The sequence below is a fragment of the Phytophthora infestans genome, genomic scaffold, assembly GCF_000142945.1.
Source record: "Phytophthora infestans T30-4 supercont1.1 genomic scaffold, whole genome shotgun sequence".
NCBI lineage: Eukaryota > Oomycota > Peronosporomycetes > Peronosporales > Peronosporaceae > Phytophthora > Phytophthora infestans.
In genome coordinates this window covers 6,040,606-6,066,124 of record NW_003303758.1, presented here as the reverse complement: position 1 = coordinate 6,066,124, position 25,519 = coordinate 6,040,606, and the positions used below count along the sequence as shown (strand labels likewise).

The following is a 25,519-nucleotide window of genomic DNA, read 5'->3' as shown; positions in this document are numbered from 1 at the left end:
TGTGGTGGACTGGGTGGACTTAAAACGAGTCAGCAGAAACCCTGGTGCGATACCTCTTAGATCAAGCAGCAACTGATGAGGACACCTAACTTGCCGACAGCTTAGCCCCTGATCACGAAGCTCGTGTAGGGTGCCCTACTACATTTTCTCGACGCAAACGTAACAAAGCGACTCATGTTCCATCGCCCCCCTCGTCAATCGAAACGAGACTAAAAACCGTTAAGAAAAATCAAGAAAAGCTATTGAAGACAAGATCGACATGCTTGTGGCCATGATTCAGCCGACTGAGCACCGCACTGCAAGCACTAGACAAGAACATACGGTCGGTGAATCCTGCAAAGAGCCGATATCAAGTCTTCCGCCGGCAAAGAACTGGAGGGATATGTACAAAATGTACTGGAACGCTGACGCCACCCGCCACCTATTTAAGCCTGTTATTGAGTGGACGGCTTTGGAGAGAAAGCGGAGTGGTGTTTTGGCTAGCCGGCTGAGTGTTGCAAGCTGATTGGGAGTGATGTAAGAGATTTCGCTGTTCAAATGGGAGCTTCAGATGTCAAAAACGCGACCGATTCTATACTGGCAATGTATAATGCATACTACACGAAGCACTGGCTGAAATACACCGCCGAGTTTAACCTGAATGTTCTTACAATCGATACGCTAGCACGGTGCATTCGCCTGGACAGGAAGCGTCGGGTTGTTAAGTCGAAATATACCCACCTATAGTGCAAGTAATATAATATTTCATCAGTATTTTTGGTCTTGCTGTAGTATTTTTAGTCTTGTCATAGTACTCTCAGTCTCGTCAAAACCACATAGTACTTTTGATCTTGTCAATTCCTTTACGCACTCCAGGCCTTCTACAACTTATTTTGTTCACCTTCGAACTTTGTGCACATTCAATATTTTTTTTCACATTTTCTGTGCTCGCGAATACGAATAGAACAAAGTGCTCCGATTGGAAATGTAATCGAGAGTCGCATATTTTGTTGTTTCTGAACGCGGAAGCCACTTCAGACAGAGACTGATACAAAAATCAAGTAAGTCGGAAGCAGCTTCCGTTTCCTGAGATTTGCAGTTCGTACAGGGGCGTCTGTAGGGTTAGGGTATCTTTACAAAGCATAAGTATTTGTGCGAAAGCTATGTTTTCATTTCGTCAATTGAAGCGCTACTTCCTCTAGCGCAAGGTGCTGTGTGACCCCGTCACAGGTCCTGTAATGCTGCATTATGCAGACTGTACAGGTCATTTCCGCTCCCAATATGCACCTTATGAGCAGCTTAGTCCGGTCCATACCCATTCACGACTGACTTTACCCCGTTTCCCGCCAGTGACCCAACCCTTTATTTACAAACATCATGTCACGGTAAGTTGCATATGCAATTTAAAACAAAAAACAAAAATCGCTTCGGGTTGGAGGGGTTAATTTATTTACTATTTTTATAATGCATGTTGTTTTTATATTCAAGTGCTAGAATGAGGGCTTGTTTCCAATGCTACGTAGGAATGCGTGTTCTCGAGGTGCATACTATTAATATGCGTACTACTCTGTACTCAGTAGTTTCTGCGAGATACAATAGAGCTCATTTGAATAACTAAAATGATAAGAGCATTTTTGTTGCTGTAAAAATATTAAGATTAATAAGTTATCTAAGTGGGTTTCTATGAGGTAATGTTAAATCGTCCATGTTACACGTACAGTAGTAGCCGGCCGTAAGAACAACGCTGTGCTAATAAACGCTGTCGCTTTAGCCACAAAGATATGTAGTTTTAGATTGAGCAAAAAGAACTTATATATGCTGATGACAATTACAGCTGTAAGCGAATCGAGCTTGACCATTGTTTTCTAAGCGTTTTATAGACAGCAAAAACAGATGATACAGTACTACTTAATAGGCGGACGTGCTGACGACAAGGGCGTAGGATAAGGTTTTACATGGAGCGGTAAGACAACAACACAACATGAGAGGTGTAAATTATGGTTGGTTAAGTAGACCGCAGCATCTCCAGCGATCTTCAGGGCTTAACGAGTCGCTTAAAACCCCAAATTTTGGGATACACCTGCGGTGAGGACAGTAGCTCCCACCGGGAGGAACTAAGTGGAGTCTTAGATAAAATCTTAGCCATAAATCCGCGTGTCGTCGTTCTGCTTTCGGCTGCTAATCTGATCGTGCACTCGATCACAGCAACGTTTCTGAATAACCTGCAGCGTCATCCTTCATCTTTTGTTTGCAGCGAGTTTAGCTGTTGATGTTGTTTTCCTCTGCCCCGCGTTACCGCAACGTCCATCGACAGTCCAGCACGACCGGTGTACATCGTGGTTCGCTACCAATATGTGCTGAATAATGGCTGGCAGTTTTGTATTGGTCGATGATACGCATTAGTAAAATCAAATCAAAACGATTGAAATTCGAGTCTTATTTGAGACGGCGTCAAACGAAAAGGTGCTTACAAAACTAAGTACGAATCGCGATTTAGGCACATCATTGGAAAGAGGATGATCTCCTCTTTTGATTGGTGCATTCAGATCTACAAAAAGTACAAAACTCACTGAGCGACGATCCTCAGAAAAACATGTCTCCTTGAAAAAAAAGTTTTCGGAAAAAATGTTCGTAGACCCCTGGAAACAATTTTTCTTACTGAATCGATTGCACCTGGTCCCAGTATCTAGTTTGCATTACTTCCTTTTTAAATATGTGTTTGAAGTTGGAGATCTCAATTTTGAAGGGTATATTTTGAATTTTTGGGTACATCATTTTTATTTTTTGGGGTATTTGGGTATAGGATGGAAGGATCATTCTGATGTATTGCTAACATTCCACTCACGAATTGACCTAATTATCTTTCTTTGCGCGCTTTCGGCTTCGGGTTCCAGTCTTGGGCTGCGCTGGTGTAGCTTTCAACACGTTTGCACGGCCTTCATTCCCTTCTTCACTTTCAACCGGGGCAACCTTCGCCTCATCAGAAACTGCAGCGTCTCTCTTTTTTTTTTGGCACTTGCGTTTCGACGTGCCTGCTTAGCCTCCTTCGCGAGGCGCTCTTCCTCATCCGTAGGAGCTGCGTACAGGGGATCCGACGCAAACTCGGAAGGGACGTACGGTCTTACCTTGTTGTACATTTGCTGCTTTTTCTCGAAATTCTGAGGCGGTGGCTGTAGAGGCTCTAAGTACGCAGCTAGCAGAGTTTGCACTTTTGCGGCGTCTGTCTGTATGCCGTCAAACGACCGGCGAAGGTCTTGGTCCATAGGCTCGTCTGCAGGTCCAACACGGCAGCTGACAACCCCCGGCTTCTCCTCGCTCATTGAGAAGATCTGGTAGCGCTGCACCCCCTTAAGATCCTTATAGGCCTCTGTGACCGGCGTTCGGAACACTTTCATCATCGTGTTCTCTTTCGGGATATGGACAATAGCTGCGCTAGACGAGGAGTCGTTGATAATCTCGAGTAGCTGGTCAGCCGTCCACACGTCCTCCTTAGCAAACTTCTTTCTCATAAGGCCGAAGCCACGGTCAACAGCGTTCTTGGTGTGACCTTTGACGAAAAACTTGAGCGAAACGACATCAAGTTCTCCAGTTTGAGCTAAAGCCAGCAGCATCTTAATAACGAAGTTATTCTTGTTTTGCCCCCCACAATTGTCAGCGTAGATAGTGAGTTTTCGGTGGCCGTTCGCCTGCACGATCCGCTTGATGAAGTGGTACAGCATGCTGTTGACCTCGTCCGTTCCTTTGCCGGCAACCGATTCTTCGTAGACGTAGTTGTACTGAATACCCTTGTTAGCGTAGTAAATTCCAAAGACGTGAACGTTCACCAGAGACAAGAAATACCACTGAGACGGCGTGCTGGTAACACTAGGAAGGGTCAGATTTTGACTGAAATCCATGACGATCACTGCAAGGTCCTCCGACACGGATGCCAGGTCTTTCTTGTACTCCAGCCCATACAAAAAGTTCACAGTTAAACAAAATGATCTTTGCATCCTATCTAAACAAAAATGATTCTTGTACCGTACCTCATCTCCTTTGCGGCTTCAGTATGGACGCCTAGCTCCTCAGTAAGCTCCGTCGTGATACACGACCGCATGCGAGTGTGCAGGATAGCACACAAGTCACACACGTTGCTACGAGGAGACCTGATCCGAATCGTCGGACAATACTGCTGTAGGAGCTTTCGAAACGTCGAAGGGCTGGGTTCACGCACGTCCAGGTCGTTTTCAAGCACATAGGCATTCATCTCAGAGTAGAGCTGATCCCAAGTAAAGTATGCAGGCAGCAGCGTGTAGTTTTCGTCCGTGTACTGCTTGCGTACGTCACCGGCTATCTTTTCTGTGTGCGGACTCTCACGGGAACAACATCGCCTAGGGTCGAAGCAAACGACCGAAACCAGCTCACCAACCAGCGAATGTCGATCTTTGTAGCGTTCATGTTCAGTAGACCCTTGTGTACCTTGACGGGGAAGGCGCCACGTTGAATTTGACGGCGGTAGCGAGTGATAGTTGCCATAGAAACGCCGTAGACAGCACACCATACATCTCTGCAAACACGCCCTATCAGTGGCAGGTAGAACAAGAAAACTTGCCTTTCCCCAGTACCCCGACGCCGCACTGCGGTGTCTGTCTTCATGAGCATCGCCAACGAAGTCAGGACGCTCTGCTTCATCTCCCGGGCAGTCATGATTGATGTCGAGCGCAGGAAATCTTCAAGTTCAGCAGCCTTCCCCTGGAGGCAATGATCGTCGCACTTGTCGTGCTGGATTAAGTCGACCACTGTGTCGTGAAAGTCCTCGCCAAACAAATTGATGCCTTTGTCCTCAGCGAACTCATCCAGTGACTCCACGTCCGAAAGTCCATCTTGAGCCTCTTCAGCACTTGACGCTGCGCTCGACTCATCCGAGACAGGCTCCCACACACTGTCGTCGGAATCCATTTCACTGTTGCCTTCTGGATCCGGTCTTAGCGACCCCAGCAGCCGTCTTTCACCGAAAAGTGCGACGCCCTGCTCGGACGACGCACTGGGGCTTGCATGACTGCTGGTGGGTGTCGGAGTGCAGGAGGGGGCCGGACGCGTGGCCATTGCTCAGTTGAGTACAAGATCGCCTTCGATACACCTCGAGAAAATGGGTCTGTGTGGGAAAAGGCCCTGTTTGCAAAATATCACTTAAGTTCGAATTTAACTGGCCAATCTTTAAAGCCGTTTTTCTCGATAACTCCAAATGATTTGTAAGGATCAGTTCGTTTGACGCCGTATCATTTTAAGACCGCAGCGCCAAAGTATAGATCCCCATGAAGTTAAAACCAGCAATAGGTCCTGCCGCTGGAATCAACAAAACTCTTCCGAATACCTAAACACGCTACTTTTTGGCTAAAACTGCTGGAGATGCTCTTAGAGCATAATTGAATTTTAATCATCCTGGAATCATGGTTAAAGTAACAAATAAAAAACACCGCCGTCAACAGCAACAGCAACAGCAACAAGCCGTCTTGCGACGCATTATCCGAATGGTTTAATCAAAGCTGGCACAGATTGAAGTCAATTCTGAATTAGCGCAAAAATAATACTAAATGCATTAAAAATGCTACAATTTGAAAATGTTTTTAGCTTTCATTGAGGTTGGTATGAGAGTGATCAACCTTTAGTTACTTACAAGTTCAAACGGGCAGTGCAAGCGGGTTATTAGTGCAAATTTCATTACCATCTTTTGCGTTGATGTGAGCTAAGTTTCATAGCGGCTCAGAAACGGCCCGTGACATCGAGCACGACGCTAAACTAAACCTTGTGGTGTGGCAGAGTAGTTTCAGGCGAAGGCGTTCGCCATGATCCAGCACGGATCGAAGCTCTCTTAGCTCTACCAGAACCGTCAACGGGTCAAGAACTACAACAATTTGTGTGTGCTCTGAACTGGATGAGAACGTCGCTCCCAGCGTTCAACAAATTGATTTCTTCGCTTTCCAACATTATCGAGAAAGTATATGAACGGGCAGGTGGGCGAAAGAAAACTCAAGTTAGGGGTATTAAACTAGATGACGTGGGGTGGGGAAGTGACGAACGGGCTTGTATCGAGCAATGCAAGGTGGCGCTACAAAACGCGGTGAAACTGGCGCATCCCGATCCTGAAAAACTCCTCAATGTCTACACAGACGCGAGTGACGAACATTGGGGTGTTGTGATCACTCAAGTTGCACGAGATCATACTGTACGACCCCTGAGTGAACAAGAACATGAACCTCTAATGATGTTGAGTAGATCATTCTCAGGAGCAGCCCAAAGGTGGGCTTTAGTGGAAAAAGAAGCTTACGCTATAGTGGAAACTTGCCGCAGACTATCTACTGCATCGTCCTGGCGGATTTTCTCTCTTCACGGACCATAGAAATCTGCGGTTTATCTTTGACCCGCATAGTGTTTCGGCTTCTGTACCTAAGTATACGGCCGATAAGCTGCACCGCTGGTCGATGCTCCTGATGGGCTACCAATATGAAATCCATGACATTTCCGGTGAAGAAAATGTTTTGGCAGACCTTTTATCACGATGGGGTCTTCTTTGATAACCATTTGTGGTATTCGGTTGGAGCGATTGCCTCTATCGCCTCAACTCGAGGAATCTTTCGTGTGGCCGACACACCAGGAAATATTGGCTGCCCAGAAAGAGGCAGTACCACCTGGTGGTGTTTCTCAACCAAGTGAGGATGCGTTGTGGACAGATGATCATGGCAAAGTCTGGATTCCGGATGTAGCGACTAGTTTACAAGTACGAGTGTGCGTAGTCGGTCATTTTGACATCGCTGGACATCGCGGCATTTTGGTGACACAACAGCAAATTGGGGAGCGGTTTTTCTGGACAGGAATGAGGGATGACATCGAGTATTTTGTGAAGAAATGCCTTCACTGCGCTAGTACCGTTGGGGGGCCGCCTCAACCGAGGTTACTGGGTGAAGCAATGCATGCAGATGAGCCGAACGAATTAATCCACTGGGACTTTTAGTTTCTGGGGGAAAGTGACACAAATCAACAATATTCTCTTGTCATTAAGGATGATGCGTCCAAGTTTGTCTGGCTGCTGCCGTGTGAGTCAGCTGATGCAGAAACTACCTTTGCCTTTCTGCTCGACTGGTTCGCTTCGCTTGGAATATGCAGATTTTGGGTAAGCGATCAAGGCACGCATTTTAAGAACAAAACTATTGAAGCACTTCAACATGCACTTGGAGCGCACCATCATTTCACTACCGCTCGCTGCCCTTGGGCAAACGGTACCGTGGAGGTAGTTATGCGGAAGGTTCTGCGTTGCTGCAGGGCACTTCTGTCTGAATGGATGCTGCAGCCTCGCGAGTGGCCTAGCGTTATCAAGATCGTGCAGATGGTCTTGAACAACACACCATCACCAGCATTGGGTGGTGTGGCTCCAATTACAGCAATGACTGGGCTTAAGGCGATGGGACCTAGCGATCACCTCGTTATCCCAGGACCTTTCAAAACGACTACCCTGGAGAAAATACAGTTGAAGCAGCGTGTAAATGTGACGCGTCTGCAAGGGGCACTAGAGAACATGCACAAAAGAATTACCGAGGTGAATGCTACCCTTCGGGCGTCTGGGCGCCGTACCCATGACAAGAAAAAAGGAGCGGTAATGACGCAATTTGACATAGGCGATTTCGTGTTGTATGCGGATGTGTGGCAACATACACGTAGCAAGCTTCGGATTAAGTGGTGTGGACCAGCTCATGTGGTCGCTACGGTGTCCAATTGGGTCTTTGAGATACAGAATCTGATAACAGGCCAACGTAAAGAGGCACATGCCAGCAGATTGAAGTTTTATGCCGACAGATCTCTCAACAAAACTGAGGAACTACTGCTCCATATCGCTCATAACAGCGAAGGTCATGTTGTAGATAGCTTATTAGAGGCTCGCTACAACCGCCAGGAGAAGCGCCACCAGATCAAGGTGCGTTGGCAAGGATTTGACAGTGCGGAGGACTCCTGGGAGCCTGCAACCAATTTGTTTCAGGATGTTCCAGCTGCCGTGAAGGGTTTTGCTCGTACGAAGAGCAACCTAGGCCCTGTGAAAGCGCTACGCAAAGCTTTTCAACTCGGGTAGTGTTGGAGAAGGACTCAATCAACACAATCAGCGATCCAGCGGAAGATCACGTGCATTTCTACATGGAACTTACTATTGGGGGGGGAATTGTTGTAGATGAACCTACAGCGTGCTGCCGTTGCTGGGATTGACCAAGCAACAACAACACTGAGCAAAAAGTAGTTTTATAACTACTGTGAGCGAGAGAAGTTTTAAAACGGACGACCACTCAGTATTAAGAGGAAGTTAGTGCAGACTAGCCAAAATAATATATTCACTTCTACATTTGCACTGAGCGACAAACAGCAGTGCAAGTGGTTTTGGGTGGAAGATGAAGATACGGTGATAGCCAACAATAATAAAGACATTGTATCAAGACAATTTGAACAAGTATTTTTCATCGGGTAAGCATGATGCTGGGAGCTCAGTCTTTTGTAAAAATAATTGCACGGCTTACTAAAGACTGCTTAAAAATCATTTCGTGCCCGGTGATCTAAATTATACCCAGATTTATGAAATTAAATAACTCAATTTTGGCAAATATGTTCTCTTTTTGGAATAATTAGTCGTAGCGGAGTCGAGCTAAACCCAAAGGCGCTCGGCTCGTACTAATATATGCTCTAAAAATTAGTTTTCATGGGATTTTGCCATGCCAACGACCTCCCAGGGCAAGGGTGGTCTAGACTAAATCAGACGTACTGCTGACACCCCCATCAAGAGCGAAAATAATATTAATCGACCGGATCAAATATTATTGTTTTCGCTCTTGTTTAAGGTAGCAGAAACAGGTTTTGATCTCTGTCTCTTAGCTTCTAGGCCCAGCGCAGGTGTTCGTGAAGCTCCACAACGTAGTGCTGGTCGCAGCTAACAAAACTGCACCGAACTACGGTCGAATGCTAAGAAAAAATGAGATTTGTTGCAAAAGCTTACCCAAGCAATACTTCACTGTAACTAGTTACGGCTGGATGTCACTCGTTTGGACTCGTAATTACCTTGAGGCTGTCCTGCAACTTGGCGGTGTAGCGATTGAGAGCTTCCACGATTTCGTCGTCTTCGCGTTCCCGGGCCTAAGAATATTTAAAAGCGTTAGTGCAGAGCAATTCTGCAATATTTACACAAGTTTTCGTACCTGCGCTTCAGTGACCAGTGCGTTTTGAATGTTCGCAATCTCTTCTTGTGCAAATGCGTGAAACCTATCATCGCCGCGTATCCGAGTAGAACAATACGCGTCCAGGGCATTCTTCAGGCCTGAGTATTTCAGCTCGCGATCATGCTATAACGTGTCGACAAAATACAATTAACACCGACATTGTGCACCCCACGTAAACCTCAGCAGGACATGAAGTTACCCGCTCACGCTCAAAATATTCAGCCGTTGCATGCTCGTGGTCACTCAAACGCTTCAAAATCATCGCTTCCTGGTTACTACGTCGCTGGCGTTCTTCCTCGAACGAATCCATGAACGCGATGAGCTTCTGCGTGAGCTCATTCGTCTTATTCTCAATCATTAGCGGGATTTCGTGTTTTTCCTTGGCGACAAGTGCCTGAATATTAGTGATTTCCTGCGTCAGGTTGTCGAGTCGGTTGTCGACTTGCTTTGCGCGATCGCCTAGCAGTTTCTCGAAAGCTTCAGTCATTTGAGCCACCTGCTCGTCGCAGTAATTCTGTAGCGACTTGGCCATCCCAATCCGCTTCTTGATTTCTGCCTCGAGTTTATTCTCCAAGGAATTCATCTCCTGCCGCATCTCAGCTAAGCGACACTCATCTTTCTCGCGACGTTGCTATAAACACACACAAACACGCGAGCGCGCACACAATTATCACAAGTTTTACATTTTCAGAGGGATGGGCTCTACCCGCGTTCCAATGCGCATGACGTCGTCGAACGTCGTGAAGCTGCTCATGAGATTTTCGAGTTTACTACGCGTCGCCGTCATGCTGATCTGTGTCGCAGCCAAAGCGTCTTCTTCTCTCAGTTCTATGCCATTGCTTGCAGGGCGGGTTATATCCATTGGCACCTCACTCTTGTTCACTTTATTAGCGACGGTAACAATAGCAACTGAAAGCGACGCTTCATGATACGATTTGCGAGTTAAATTATAGCAAAATGCAATTTGCGTGCGGGTAATCTACGCACACACACCATTTTCTCTGCTGCATGATGTTAATGTGCTTAGCCTTGATTGTAAATATCTTCTCATAACTTTTAAAAAAAGAATAGTATATAATTCCGGTTATTTTTGCTCTTCAGATTCAGGTGATTTGCCATTATCAAATGGCATTCTGGTCGACTTATTGTGCTTTTCAATGCGTTTGTCGTTCTCACTTAAAGCTTCATCGTCGATTTTTAATAAAATGAGGTAAGTCGGCAGGTATGTACCAAAAATTGTAACGATTAATAGTCTGGACTAAAGTTTAGTCTGGCACAATGGTATACATGTACACAAAAAGACAGTAGTCCATCTAAACTCTATCGGTGAAAATGATCATCATTTTATGTGTTTTTAGAGAGTTCGATACTGAAATGGAGTCGAAGTTATTAAATAGTGGCGGTCTACATATGCATACATGTATTAATGATTGCGGCTCCTGCAGCCTGACTAACATCAAATTAATTATAACTTTTTCCTAGCTATATACTTACACTTGCTGTCCTCAAAATTTCGTATCCATAGAAGTAATCTCTAAGAACGAACTTGGTGGACATGAATTATATCATGTACGACAGTATATAAGGTTTCTCGAGGTTCATTCAGGACAGGTTTTACTGTTTTAACATTCCCATGCTTCTGAGACGACGGAACAGCAATGCAAACACAGTTTGATGTCGCTACAAGATAACCCAGTCTAGAAGTTCTACATGTAGACTAGAACACCTTGACTTTGCGGGCTCTTGAGCTTAGGAGCTCTGCGACAGAGAGCTAAGGCGCGCGATTGTGATGGACCAAGCTCACGGTTGTCGGACCCTCGTACTACGAGTCGTAGTGTCGAGGAGGTTGAGCTAATTGCTATGGAGAGAGTTCCAAGAAAAAAAACGGCCCTCGAACGCCAGTCTAGTCTCTGTTTCCTAATTAGAAGGATGGTGCGCAGATTTTACACGCTACCTTAATTTGATATGTGTCGGAAGTGGAAGACAATTGATCCTCATCAGCGTGACGTCGTGTTTGAGCCGGAATACTCCGACTGCCTGCCAACTATCAACGAATCATCACAGATTCTGGTATTCCTGGCACGAAAGCAATGTTTTTTTTCTTCATTTTTTTGCAAGCATCAACTATAATTTCCCCGAGCAACGATAGCCTGTGCGTCCACAACTGTTAATATTTCGCTAGAACTTTGCTGCGGTTCGTTCACAGGCCCCCATTTCTTTCGAACGTCCACGGTACGTCCTTAGAGCCGACACGTTACCAAAGTTGAAGCTGATAAAGAGTGATGGTCACCTCGCTCGGTTCCGCACTCTGTTGAGCCATTCCGCAATCTTCCGCGTGATAGCGCAATGGAAACCCCCGCTCTGCTGCCGTCATCAGTTGAGTGTCGACTTCGATCCGAAGAGAGTGTGGCGCAATACGAAGATGACTTCAAACGTTGGCTGGGTGCCAGGAGTGTGATAGTCGAATCGTTGAAAGATAGACCGGAAGTTGAGCAGCTCTTTCGACATGACTTCGACAATTTAAGGGCTTGGGAGCAGCAGCAGCTGCAAACTATCCAGCAGCGTAGCATGTCAGACGACTCGCCGGATAGTGAAGAGGAAGGGGAAGTCAGAGAAGACGCGGGGGGACAGGCACCACCAGTCCAGTTTGAATCGTGTGTACACAAGACGCCAACAGCAAATATGCTGCTGCAGCCAGAGCAGTGCCAGACAACGCGCAGTCGCTGCGAGCTGCTGAAGACCGAGGTGGCGTCTGTAGACCGCTTCAACTGGAGGATTAAGCACTACGGTCCAAATGGATACATGGACCCTACTGAGATGCTATCTCCAATCGCAATTGTGCTGAGGCCAGGAGAGACAGTCGAGACGTACGAAAAAGTGTTCCAGAAGTGGCTTTGGCACAAGAAATTGACGCTGCGAATATTGCTGAACCACCCGGAAGAGGAGCGGCGCTATCGACAGTGCTACGCCTACAGTCGTGTTCGACAGCTCGAGAGGATCAAGGAGATGCAAATGTCACGCCGACGTTCACGTAGTCGAAGCCGAAGTCCAAACAGGATCCATACTATCACCACTAAAAGGCTCAAGTATGATGAACGTCTTGAGTCACCGAACAAGTACTCTCGCTCTGTTCCACGTGGCACGAGTCCACGGGAGTACTTGACTAAACCTGCCCGTCTCAACAACGTCAAGGGTCAATTTAAGTATCACAAGTCAGAGCCGGCGGACCCACGTAAGGTGCCTCCTCAAGAAATGGCAAGCTGCTTTCCGAATGACCTGGAGAGACGACTTGAAACATCCTACACCGAACCCGACGCGAAAGTTGCTGATTTAGTGCTCACCCCATCGACGTGCGCGCCCGAAACACCGAAGTCGGTATTTTATGAGCACAGAGATGCATTCGCCACAGACGAAGCGGAACAACATGATCCTCTGTCTTCTACCAGCACAATGGTACTCATTCCTCCCACACAGAACGCCAATTTGAAACAACCCTCAGAACCCTTTGTTGATTCAAAAGGTGGCAGAATCTCGGATGATTTATCCCCGAATTCTTCGGCTGTTTTGCTTGCCGCAGCGGAAATACTCACGGGAGCTGATGGAATCGTCTTGGACCCCGTCAAGTCTCGCCTAGTTGAGCACTACATTCGCGTCACTGAGCAGATCGTGGTCAACGAAACTGCCATCAATGATGCTCTCGTACATGTTGCGGAAATCAACGAGGAGGAAGCAGTTCAACTTGTTGGCCAGGTTGCAGAGGCCATGTTGGCAGTTAACGAGGTGAAGATACAGCGAGATAAGGTGTTGGCTGGTGTAGTGGCTTATGAGTGGAGCGGTAAAGCAGCTGACCTGGACAAACAGGGTCAATCTCAAGCTGAGGTGCAGACGGCCGAAGCTGGAAGTCATCAAGGGCTGGTGTTGCTCTACGAGGAGTTACTGCAAAGCGACAAAGTCCTTCAGGACTTACGCTCGAAGCTGGAAGCCTGTCTTGAAGTGGTGGATAGTAAAGGAACTGCTCAAGACGCGCAAATTGACGACGTTGCTCATCTCATCCGCCAGCTTTCTGCTAAACTAGCTGGAAATACACGACTGAAGAGCCAATGCGAAGCTCTAAGTATTGGCCTGCTGAGGTGCAGTCCACATTCTGATGCTTCCTTCGTGGCCTAAGCGCCCCTTCGGGGGGATTCTTTTGACCACTATTTTTACTAAACTTCTACTATTAAAGATATTAATAATAGAAAAGTCTTCTATTATCTTTAATCTTCTACTGTAAGAAGTTGCCGAGGAGTGATGGTCGATCTTGCCCATTTCGCAAGTGATGATGTGACGAAAAGAACCCATTTCACTATTCGCCACGAACATGGGAAATCTGCTCGCGTCTTCTCCATTAACCATCCTTGCATCGGCACCGAAGCAACCTCTCGCTCAACCAGAGGAAGAACCAAGCCGGAAGAGAGAGGACGATGCCACATTGTCGTCCTTACCTGGTTCTCTTAGCCACGAAAACGCGCACACCTCGCGGCTAAGAAAGCTGCAGAGCCTGGATTCTTCTCAGCAAGGTCCGCACGGTAATCTCCAAAGCTCAAAAAGAAGTGCTTCCGAAGAACTTACTCAAGACGCATGTGAGCGAAGCATGAAGCATCAGCGAATTGATCCTGACGGTGGCATTACGCAGTCGTCTCATGGATCTCCGGTCGAAACGCTGCTTGAGTTCGCTGAGCTACCAAAACGTATTCGCAAATGGACACAGAAAATAACGCAACAGTCGCAGCAACAGCAAGCTCGACTGGATAATCTCGAGCGAGAATTACGCAACTCGACTGGAGACGATGCAAACACATGTGCTGCCTCCACAGCCAGATCCGAGGGCTCTGGAACTGGCGTTCGTATCACGCAGGATGACGAATTTCCTGCAAGTGGTGAAGAAGTCGAGGACAATCGATCTCACGCTGTTGACCTCTCGGATGATCGCAATGGAGAGCAGACGATAGACAAAGCCCAACAAGCGGAGTATGAAAATGATAAATACTATACGGAAAAGGCTGCTAGCTCCATAATAGAAACTGAGGATGGAAATCAGCCTAGCAACGCAGAAATCCATCGCACAGCATCCGAATTACTTGCGAAGGCGCGTGAAGTCACCAGAGATTTCGACAGGAAGAGTCCACTAGGCGACTACACACGGTTGGTTGAGCAAATTGATCTCAATGAATTGGCTGTCGATGACTCGATGGACATGATAAAGAGCATGGCAAAGTCGAACAATACTGAGGCGATGGAGCATCTCCAAGATATCAAAGAGTTGATGGGGTCTATCAGGAAGGAAAAGACTCGTTGCGATGCAAAGTTGACCGTGATTATCGCGCAGCGGTGGAAGGGAAGGCAGCCGGATCTCGATCTTCTGCAGCAGCCATCGGGAACAGAGCTGATAGACGTCCCCCACAGCAAGTTCGTAAAGGCATTCGGTAAGCTGGAACGAAATGTGGAAGAAGTGGTGGCTTTGCAAGTGGAGCTGACAAAACGATTGCGCTGGCTAAAAGCTGAAGACACAGGCAAAGGTGAACAATTCACGAAGCTGCTGGGATTATCTAGAAAGCTGGAGGCCGAGTTATCTGCGAAATCAATGCTGGAGCGTCAGTGCGACAACCGTTGCGTCGAGGTGCTGCAGTTGGACGCCGGAATCCGTGAGCTAGTCACGATTCTAATAAACGACGAGGAAGTCCTCACGACGATGGCGAGGTAGAACAGTTCTACACTGTAGTCGCCATTTTATGTTCTTGTGCTCGTGAGGGGAGTATAATAGACCTCAACATCCCCGCTATTTTGTCCGTGAATAATAAGTGGCTCGCATTGGATCGAGATGAACCTAATACTACAGTAATTAGATCAACTACCGGCAGCGTCGACCTTTTGAAAAAAATCACGACGGTTCGACGTTCATCAGCACCTAAAGCTACCGGTAGCTACAATTTGTAACGCAGCAACGCTTAAAGGCTACACTTTGAAGCCTGCAAGGCCCCCCCACACAAGACATCAAAGATTGGTTTTCATTTGTACCGGTATCGGTACCAAACCACCGGTATCATATGTTCCAAGAGCAACGACGAGCCCATGGGAAAGTCGATCATGATCAGATTTCCTTGAATGAACGTAGGATACAAGTCACAGTTGTCTTACCTGGCTCAACGTGCAGTCATGATGCGTGCCTTTTCGACTTGGGCGCTGGTGGCAATTGTTGCGAGCCATGGCGTAGTTTCCGAGTCTAGTCCCAGTGTTCGAGGGCATACTGCCATGCAATCGCGACACGCGACTGAAGTCGCACCCGTGGACTTCACCTTAATTACAGCAGATAGTGTCGAAGAGAGGAGCGATGCTGTAGGCGCTTCAAGCTCAGACGGGATCGCTTCTTCTATTGCATATCCTGCGCCAATAACGGCGACGCCAACCATCGATACGCTAGCCACAGAGCAACCGGTAATCACTACACAAACCCCAACAGAGACACCTATTTCAATGCCAGTAGCCCCAACACCAGTGGCGAATGAACCCGTTATCGTAACTGAGTCTGGAGGTAGGCCTGATGAGTCCAGCGCCTCGACTTCGCAATCGACGATTCCTCCTTTAATTATAACAAGCTCCAGCGTCGAATCCAGCAACTCAGGCACCAGCTCGGCTATCGTGAAGCGGATGACGTCAACGGTAGCGATGGTGATGCCGAGCAGGACGACGACGAAGCTGCCACTGCTCAACCAGAACCAGACTCTTCTACATTTCCAGTCTGTCGCTAGCATTGAGTGCAGCAAGAGAGAAGTGGATAAAATCTACACTTTGTACTCGAACTGCCGCTCCGCCTTCGACTTGTGTGTGCTGGCTTCACACTACCAGATCTTCCCGTTCCAGGGCAAGCACCCGACACAAACTCAAATCCAAGACATGGCGGGGTCTGATGCCCTGCGTTGCCGTATTTATTGTCGTGATTGAGTCCAATTTCTCGACCTGCACGGTCGGTGGCATGCCTCTTCTTAGTGCCGTCGAAACTTTACTGAAGATCAGTGTAGATCTTGACCAACGTCATGAGGAGGAAGCCCCTTCTGTCGACGAGTTCCTGGAGCTTGTAGCTTGGCGATATGAAGTTGATCGGGCAAAGGCTGCTGGTGTACCTTACGACAGTAGCTCGGAACTTTTCGCCGAGTTCGAGACCAACCTGAACGCCGCTCGCGAGAACACCACGATCCGCGTGAATGAGGATTTATCGGTGGACGTTCGACTGCCCAATGGAGCGTACGAGACTTTTGAGGACGCAATCGACCTCATTGTGACAGAACTGACTTGGTCCCCGGATACGCGATCGCTAGTAGCGCGACCGGTTCATGGTCGTCACCCAGCGGATCCACTGGAGTCGTAATCGAGTCGTCGGTCGCTGCAGCGCGTTGCGCCCCTACTCTTTTGAGTCTGCAAATAGTAATAGTAGCTGTTTTCGCCTCTGTCGCGCTTGCTGGGCGACTAAAATGAAACACAGTCAGATTATTTACACAACGCTGTTCCGACTTTGGCTTACGCATGAACGCAACGTGCAACACACCCCTTGACTGGCAGCCAACGTTGAAGTGGCGGACGGAGCTTTTGGAATTGGTGAGCGAGTCTTGACTCTACCGGAGAGTAACGCCCTCGGATGATGCCTGAATTGGTGAGGGCTCCTCAGAGGAGGGGCTGAGCTTAAGCCAGGCTAGAGTATCTGCGTTGTACCGCCAATGCAAAAGCAATGTTTATTAATAATACTACGTAGTAGTCTGTGGCTTGAAAAATTGGGTACCTCCAAGGTGCACACTGCGTGGTGTCCTGCAAAGTTGGCAAAGCTGATATGCATGATCAGAGCATACTATAAAATTTAAAAGACGTAAAAAAGGTTTGGTGAAGATGATAATCCTGCAATCCTCTATATCAAGCCAATTCTTGTGAATAGGTTCTTCTGACTCGATTCTGCATTCGTATGATTTTCATGACACATGTCTCTGCGACTCACCCTCTCTGATCGGTGCTCTGAGCTCTCAAGCTCAAATTGAGCAGCTCAATAATTGAGTCAATTCCTAAGTTGTAGCGGAAAGTCCCGCGCGCACTCGTCCAATAACAAAAGCTCTCATCCATGGCAGTTGCTCGGATGCTCGCGCTGCTGCTGGGGTTTTTCGTCTCGCAGGCCAGCGCCTCAGGCTCTGGGTCCCTTGGTGGCTCCGTGGAGTTCCAAACCGAAGAGACCGCCAGCCCTATGACCACCACTTCATCCTCTTCATCATCGTCATCGTCGTCGACAGAGGTGACTTTAGCGCCGATCAACGCTCCGTCGTCCACCTCCACTACCTTCCAGCTCGTCGACAACATCGACTGTAACAGCACCGTATCCAGTATGATCTACGTCATCTACAACAAGAACCGCGCGCTTTTCGACTCGTGCGTGTCAGACGCCCAGTACCAAATTTTCCCCTTCCTCGGAACGGAGCCCTCGACTACTCAGGTGCAGGCAATGGCGACGTCCACTTCCTGCGACATTGTCTTCACGGGGCTTTTGCTTGCGAGCTTTCCTCAGTGCACGATCTCTGGCTTTCCGTTCAAGGCAGCGGCGGAGACTCTGCTGAAGATTCACGTGGATGTAGTCAACGGGTACGCGCCATCACCGAGTGCAGAGCGGTTCCAGGAAATGCTGTCGTGGCGTCGATGCGTGAACCTCGCCAAAGAAGCAGGTGTACCTTATGACTCGGGCTCGGAATTATACACGGAATACGAGGAGAATCTGCATGTTGCTCGCAGCAACAGCTCCATTCGCATGCTGTCAAACTACCGGATTGAGTATAAACTCGCTAGTGGCTCGTGGTATGACGCCAATGACGACGACTATACCACAGTTGGAAGTAATAGTGACGAAGACGCACCAGGCAAGGTCTCCACTGGCTATGGTAACTCCGAAGTGAGCGACAGTGAAGCAAGGAACGTCGCAAAGAATTCAACCTCGGAGGATAATTCTGCGCAATCTGTAGGTCATGGTAGTATTGTCACTGTGGCGAGCTTACTGCTCGGTGCGTTGCTCATGACATCGTAGACAAGCTCTCGAACCCCAACAGTATTAGAAATTTATTCCCTTATAGTGTGATCCTACCCTTTCCGTAAGATGTTGTCTGTTTTGCGGCAATCGGTCGACTCTTATTCCTGAATGGAGCTGTTCTGTATCCGTCACATGGTGTTCTTATTACCAGCATGTGCAAGACGCGCGTGCAGTATCCATGACCCAATGTGATCCAACCCAATTTCTACTGAGCTGTTGACCAAACACAATGTTCTTGGCCCGGGTGAAGGTAAGGTGACAGAGTCAAGTACCGGTATCCACCACAGCGCCAGCCTTGTCAGTTGTACTTTTACAGACCACCCGCGACGATGAATTTCGTGCAATTAATGTTGAACGTGCTTCTTCTTGCACGATCCGTCGCTCTGACAATCGCTCAGAGCCCACCCCGTGCAGTGTTCGAGCCTGCCCCCATCGCAAAGGCGACTCGAGGCTCGCCGACATTTTCACTCGTCAACAGCTCCGAATGCGACCCTCAAGCCAAGGCGGCAATCTACAAACTCTACGAGCGGAATACCATGGTATTTCAGGCATGTGCTTCCGATGCAAAATACCAGATTTTCCCCTTCGACGGCACCTACCCCACCTCGGAACACATTGGTAATATGGCTCGGTCGCTCGCTTGCCGCGCTCTCTTCAGCTCTGCGCTGCTCGCGGGCACCCCGGAGTGCAATGTGGGTGGCTCCCCACTCCGTGCTTCAAGTGAGACCCTCCTCAAGATCACAGTCGATATTAGAAACTACCCGATGTCTCCCGCCGTAATTCCGAGCACGCCACGCTTCGTGGACATGGTGCACTGGCGACGTGACGTCAATATCGCTGAAGCTGCCGGGCTTCCTTGCGATTCCAGCTCAAAACTGTATTCGGAATATGCCAGCAGTTTGTACACAATGACGACGGACGGTTTGGTACGTCTAACGACGGGTATGAAGGTGGAATACCGACCCGACACGGACACTCCGTTTAGTCAAGAGAAAATCATGGCACTCCCTGAGTTGCCGATTCTACGCGGCTCCAGTAGTGCTTTTGGAAGTGTCGGCTCAGCCTCGGCAGCTACGTTCAACGACACCATTGTGATCGAGAAACCCGATACCGAACCGGGCATTCCTCCTGCAGAAGCAAGATCAAAAAGCGCTGGGTCTTCGAGCTGGGATAGGCTCCGAACAGCTTTCATGGCGGCAGCGATGATCGTCGCAATAGTGTAGGTTTAGTCTTCTACGATGTTTTAATACCTTCGTCGATGTTTGTCAGTAGTCTGTGTGTCAACAAACAACGTTCAGAACCCAAACCCATAATGCATTGGGCATAAGAATAGAGTTTGCCATTCAGTTGTTGGTAGAGAGAACTTCCGGTTGGTTTGCATCGCACTCACAGGCACATGACGACACCGAAACTCCCCTTTGCTGTGCCACTTGAGTTTTTCTTCCCAGATCAGGACATCGCCGTCGATTGTTGTAGACGAACATCTTCAACGTGATGAGTGTTTTCGTCTCCGTTTTGCGTTTACTCGTCATCGTGCTGCTAGTGCGCCACTCCAGTACTCAAGACACTCAAAATGCTGCATTCGAGCTTGTTGAGTAGCCTCTAAACAGTTTGATTACCTTGACCTAGTCACTCCAAAATATTATAACCAGATTTAGGAGGTCCTGTTTAAGTCGGTATGACTGGCTTAAACTATACAGACACTAATGGCTGGTGTACAGCTATTGGTGGCTTCCTAATACTAATAAAGTACTCACTTCGTCTTTTGACGCCTACAAGTAACGTCTTCTTCCTCTCCCTACTTCTTCTCGACCTGTCATACGAGTTATAGGTTATGAGCCCAAGCCAAGCGACTTCCCACGTCTCATTGGCGCCGAGAATTTCGACGTCTGGAAGACCCGTGTGTGCGCAGCACTAGATGGCAAGCACCTACTCGGCTACGTGAAGCAGCCCGACTACGACGGTGTGTCGGAAGACGAGAGTGAAGATAGTGGCAGCGAAATGTCTGATGCCAACGATGAACCGCATGCCAAAACTACCAAGAACGTCGAAATCGACTCCGACGCTGTGGACTACGACGAGAGCGATGACGAGCTCAAGCCGCCCTCGGACTCGGACGAAGACTCTGGAGCCAGCTCCGATACGTCAATCAAGAGGAAGGACCTCCCGGTAGTTCGACCATTTAGCCATCGCGAGGCTCGCCGTGCACGCAAACGCGCCAAGAAAGAGAAGAAGCAGCCTCTTAGCCAGCGCGAACGCCGTCGACAAGAAGCCAAGACCAATTCCTTCTTGATGAAAACGATGGACAACATTCACGTGCGGCTCGTCAAGAATCTCACGACATCCTTCGAGATTTTCAGCTACATCTGCCAGAAGTACGAGGGAGCAGCCTTTCATGGTGATCCGTACTTCTTTCAACACTACTTGATGGAGATCAAGTATGAGGAAGGCTCCGACTTAACTGAGTTCTTTCTCAAGCTTGAGAACGCGATGAAAGCCGCGTCAGAAGCCACCGAATCGGTGATGACCGAGGGACAGAAGTCTATCTACCTGTTCCACTCGATGCCCAAGTCGTGGAAGGCCGATCTCCGCACCTGGGAAGGGCCAGCGGAAGTATATCCAGTATGAAGACCTCAAGCAGAGCATTGAAGGCAAGGTTCGCGATCTTCAAGCTCAAGAGCGCTACACTTTGGCCAAGGGCACACCAGAGTCCTCTGCAACCAAGGGTGAGAGAGCTCTAGTGGCTACCGGACCTCCTGTGTCACAAGCCCAAGACCGTGACAGCGCCAATGTCTGTTCCTATTGTGATCGCCCACGCCACAACATTCGCCAATGCCGAGGCCTTCAAAAGGATTTGCGAGATGGACGAGTGAAGGCTGGGACAGTGCTACCTGCTAACTTCGCCTTCAAGGGTAACTCGAAACGCGATCACCCGTACCAGAACTCGAACAAAGTTGGCAATGGGCGACACGGCAAGAATAATAACAACCGCGACTTCAAGGGCAACAACAGTAGTAGCAAGAACAAGCACGGAAATGGCGGCAAACAACGCGGTCAAGATCGCTACAAGGACCGCCCGCTTGAGTCAGACAATGACGATGACGACGACAGTGATTCTGGAAACAACCGCAAGGTAACTCGCCAAAAACGTCGTGACACCGGTCTCATCGCTGCTGCTACCACAGTCAATCTCCCGTTTAGCCTCACTGCTCAAGCCAAGATGGAACCCGATCCCACCTGGACAATCGACTCTGGCTGCACTCGACACGTCACCCATGAGTCTCAGTGGCTTACCGACATCACCTCCAGTGGTGGATCCATTACGGTTGGTGGTAATAACCAAATCCCCATCGAAGGCATTGGACGGGTCGATCTGGAAGTCACTGACTCCAAGGGCACTATGCAGAAGCTTATCCTTCATGGCGTCCTGTATGCTCCCCAGCTTCAATTCAGTTTGCTTTCAATTCCAGCAGCTGTGAAGCACGACTTTCGCTTCAACTTTGACCGCAAACAGTGCTCTATGCAAACTGACCAGCGCTTCAAGATCAAAGCGCTCATGGCTACCAACACGGATCTGTATCAGTTCCAAGCCAAACCAGCGGCACCTCCAGCGGCTCTTATTGCCTCAGGTAAGCAACGTTCCTTTCTGCTCTTACATAAGCGCCTTGGACACCCTAACGTTCGTGTCTTGAATGACCTATCTAGGAGTCAGGCCATACATGGACTCGATGGATCTATACCTCTGGGTCCAAAGACAGATTTCTTTTGTGTTGCCTGCACGTTAGCGAAGTCACACCGCTCCCCATTTTACTCTAATAGAGTTGTTAAACGTGCTACATCACCTTTGTCAAAAGTCCATTCAGATATCTGTGGTCCACTACCTGTGCCTAGCCTTACTGGTTGTCGCTACTTCTTGATCTTCATCGATGACTTTTCTCGATTCATGTTCACTTATGCAATTAAGAGCCGTAGCGAGTTGTATGGCTGTTACGAAGACTTCAGGAAGAAAGCCCTGAATATTTTCAGACAAGATATATCTGTCATAGAGTACGCGTTCAGTGTTGAAGACAATGCAAACCAGGGTAACTTTGAGATTCAGCGGCTTCAAGCAGACGACGCTAAAGAGTACGAGAAGCTTGGCCGCATCATATTTAAAAAGTATGGAACTCACGCCCAGTTTACCAATGCATACACACCTCAGCAAAACGGAGTTGCAGAACGCCGCATGCGTACCATTATGGAGCGTGTCCGAGCCCTTCTACTTGACAAAAGCTACCGAAGCAGTTATGGGCCGAGTGTGTCTGTCATGTGACCACTCTCATCAATATGACTCCTAGCTCCAAGACGGATGGACGAACCCCGTATTAGCTTTGGCACAACCGTATTCCATCCATGCAGTACATCAAAGTATTCGGATGCAGCGGATATGTCCACATCACGGAGCAATACCGAGACAAACTCGACGCTTGAGCCCGTTTGTGTATGTATCTTGGTGTGCCTGACCATAAGAAAGGCTACCGTCTGATGGACATCAATACTCATGCAATTATCTACAGTCGTGATGTAGTCTTTAAAGAGGACGAATTTCCCTCTCTCACAGGCCTGACGTCTACTCCAGAGACCACACAGTCCACGAATCGGCAGAAATCTACCGCTACACTTGCACATGTACCTCTGCCACCTGCAACTGCTACTACAGTAGCACCGGAGCCTGAACATGTGTCAGAACCAGTGATCACACCGTCACCCACATCAGGCCCTGCAATGACAACAGCGCCAGGCACAGTGAACCAGCGTGTACTGCCCTCACTGAGGGAGGCTGTTGATCGAACAGCCATACATTATTCTTTTCGAACAGAGACGGACTCTGATCCTCCGCATCATTCGACTCCTAAGCGACCCCGCCTCTCTGCGGAAGCCATTGATAGCTCTGAGGAAGCCAATGACGTAACCCTCAACTCTGAGGAAGACATACACGAACAGGAGCAACGTCAGCATTTACTGTACACATTACTAGCTATTCGGTATGTGTCTGAGCCCACTACGTATCGGGGAGCAATGAAGTCTTCCCACGCTAACCAGTGGCGTAAATCAGCTAAATCGGAATACAAGTCCCTCATGGACAATCACACTTGGGTGTTGGTATCCCCTCCTAAAGGAAGGAAGATTTTAAGTAGCCGATGGATCTTTGTAGTAAAGTATACCGGCACTGGCGAGATCGACCGCTTTAAAGCGCGTCTTGTGATCAAAGGATTCCTTCAGGAATATGGCATCGACTACAACGAGATATTCTCTCCTGTCATCAGGATGGAGGTACTTAGACTACTTCTTACTATTGCAGCTCTTCTCGACTTTGAAGTCCATCAAATGGATGTTAAGACAGCATTCCTTAATGGCTACTTGGAAGAGGAGATCTACATGGCTCAACCGGAAGGTTTCAAAATCCCGGGCAAGGAGCACCTAGTATGTAAACTTCTTAAGAGCTTATATGGGCTTAAACAAGCGCCTCGTGTATGGTACCAAACCTTGTCTGCCTTCCTAGAGAATCTCGGGTTCCTGAAACTCATTAAAGATCGATGCGTATTTCGACGCACAGTTGCTGACATCACCTGTTACATTGCAGTGTACGTCGACGACTTACTGATCAATGCGCCTACACCAGCACTCGTCGGTGAGCTAAAATCAGCCTTAAAAAAGCGTTTCTCCATGTCAGATTTAGGGGAGGTGAAGTACTTACTCGGCTGGTCAATTCAACGTGACCGTAAAAACCGAACGATGTTTATCCACAAGCACAAGTACGCTACGAAGGTCATTGACCGCTTCAGCGACTACATTCCGTACCCTATTGCAACACCAGCAGAACGGAACGCTAAACTTTCCGTAAGCAGCCAGCCCAGCAGTGAGCAAGAGAAAGATGCGATGAAATCGATTCCGTATCGACAAGCTGTAGGTAGTGTCATGTATTTAATGGTAGGCACTCGACCCGATTTGGCATTCTACATGCGAGAGGTCAGCCAATTTCTAGCGAATCCAGGTATGGATCACTGGAAAGCAGTCATTCGTGGTCTAAAGTACCTATCTGGAACGAAAGAATACGGTCTTCTTCTGGGAGGCTCGACCGATATTACATCGGAAAACCTTGCCGATCAACTAATTGCCTACAGTGACTCTGACTACGCCAACTGCCCCGACTCGAGACGCTCCATTGGAGGATACGTGACAATGCTAGCTAGCGGTCCTATCTCATGGATTTCGCGTAAGCATCATACTGTAGTTCTCTCTACAACAGAGGCAGAATATATCGCCCTGTGTCACTGCATGCAAGAGATGATATTCCTCAAACTTCTCCTCAACGAACTTGGCTTTGCTACAACGCAGGCTAACACAATATACGAGGATAATCAGAGCTGCATCAAAATCTGCTACAACCCCGAACTTCACGGACGATCAAAACATATACACGTACGATACTGTTTCGTGCAAGAAAAAGTAGAGCGGCATGAATTCAACATCACCTACTGCAATACGAAAGAGATGATAGCTGACATCTTTACTAAAGCTTTAGATAAGCACCAGTGTAGAGAACTAAGGGCCAAGCTCAGGATGAAATGTCTGAAAGCAGGATCCGGCCACTCAGTTTAGAAATACCCTGATAATACAAGCGCATGAAGCGTGTCTATATTCTGCGTTCTTTTTAGAATTTTTCCCACTGGGGTTTATTCTTTTTTGTTCGCACAAGGTTTTCCCTCGTTGAGGTTTCCCTGGTCAAGTACCGAATTATCTAGACACATGAGTTTATCAATAATAATCCATGCTTAACAACAAATTTGTTAGAGATACGCCAGTACATCTCAGTCGCTTTCACCTTCAGCATTTGTGTCACTGGACACGTAGTCGGTGTCATAATGTGTAGATTTTGTGGTTTCTGTGTGACAAATGACATCATCACTAAATACCCCAGCTTAGTGACTTCTTCGATGGAGTGGTGGCCACGTGTGCTCGAGAAGCCCCTTCCCTTCCTCCTCCAGCGTGGCGATGAGAACTGGCGCAAGCTGCAGTGCTGTCCGCGGCGCCCGCTTCTTCTTCTCCCTCATAAGAAGCGCTCTTTGCAGATCGGAAGGTCTCAGTGCCCACCGAAATAGCCTCTACCGATGCGAGGGAGCCTGCTTCGTAGCAGCGGCAAGTAGAGACGACATGTTGGGCTCCATCCTTGAGT

The 25,519-nt window shown here is 48.2% G+C and overlaps 5 protein-coding genes across 5 annotated transcripts; 4 read left to right on the top strand and 1 right to left on the bottom strand.

Annotated features, from left to right (window-relative positions):
* Positions 1 to 9,024: 9,024 nt before the first annotated feature.
* On the bottom strand, positions 9,025 to 10,071 carry PITG_01027 (SF-assemblin, putative; the record flags this gene model as incomplete). The annotated part of the gene is made up of 4 exons (XM_002909506.1): positions 9,025 to 9,126; positions 9,189 to 9,332; positions 9,409 to 9,840; positions 9,916 to 10,071. The coding sequence occupies 4 exons, from the start codon at positions 10,069 to 10,071 to the stop codon at positions 9,028 to 9,030; spliced, it is 831 nt and encodes a 276-aa protein (XP_002909552.1).
* Positions 10,072 to 11,536: 1,465 nt separating this feature from the next.
* On the top strand, positions 11,537 to 13,376 carry PITG_01026 (uncharacterized protein; the record flags this gene model as incomplete). The annotated part of the gene is made up of 1 exon (XM_002909505.1): positions 11,537 to 13,376. The coding sequence occupies one exon, from the start codon at positions 11,556 to 11,558 to the stop codon at positions 13,374 to 13,376; it is 1,821 nt and encodes a 606-aa protein (XP_002909551.1).
* Positions 13,377 to 13,560: 184 nt separating this feature from the next.
* On the top strand, positions 13,561 to 16,614 carry PITG_01025 (uncharacterized protein; the record flags this gene model as incomplete). Its single annotated transcript, XM_002909504.1, has 4 exons — positions 13,561 to 14,893; positions 15,589 to 15,780; positions 15,871 to 16,170; positions 16,268 to 16,614. 4 exons carry the CDS (start codon positions 13,843 to 13,845, stop codon positions 16,612 to 16,614), a joined length of 1,890 nt encoding a protein of 629 aa, XP_002909550.1.
* A 753-nt stretch (positions 16,615 to 17,367) lies between these two features.
* PITG_01024 (uncharacterized protein) lies at positions 17,368 to 18,050 on the top strand (the record flags this gene model as incomplete). The annotated part of the gene is made up of 2 exons (XM_002909503.1): positions 17,368 to 17,946; positions 18,012 to 18,050. The coding sequence occupies 2 exons, from the start codon at positions 17,368 to 17,370 to the stop codon at positions 18,048 to 18,050; spliced, it is 618 nt and encodes a 205-aa protein (XP_002909549.1).
* A 582-nt stretch (positions 18,051 to 18,632) lies between these two features.
* PITG_01023 (uncharacterized protein) lies at positions 18,633 to 19,215 on the top strand (the record flags this gene model as incomplete). Its single annotated transcript, XM_002909502.1, has 3 exons — positions 18,633 to 18,641; positions 18,726 to 19,103; positions 19,147 to 19,215. The coding sequence occupies 3 exons, from the start codon at positions 18,633 to 18,635 to the stop codon at positions 19,213 to 19,215; spliced, it is 456 nt and encodes a 151-aa protein (XP_002909548.1).
* Between the last annotated feature and the right edge of the window lie 6,304 nt (positions 19,216 to 25,519).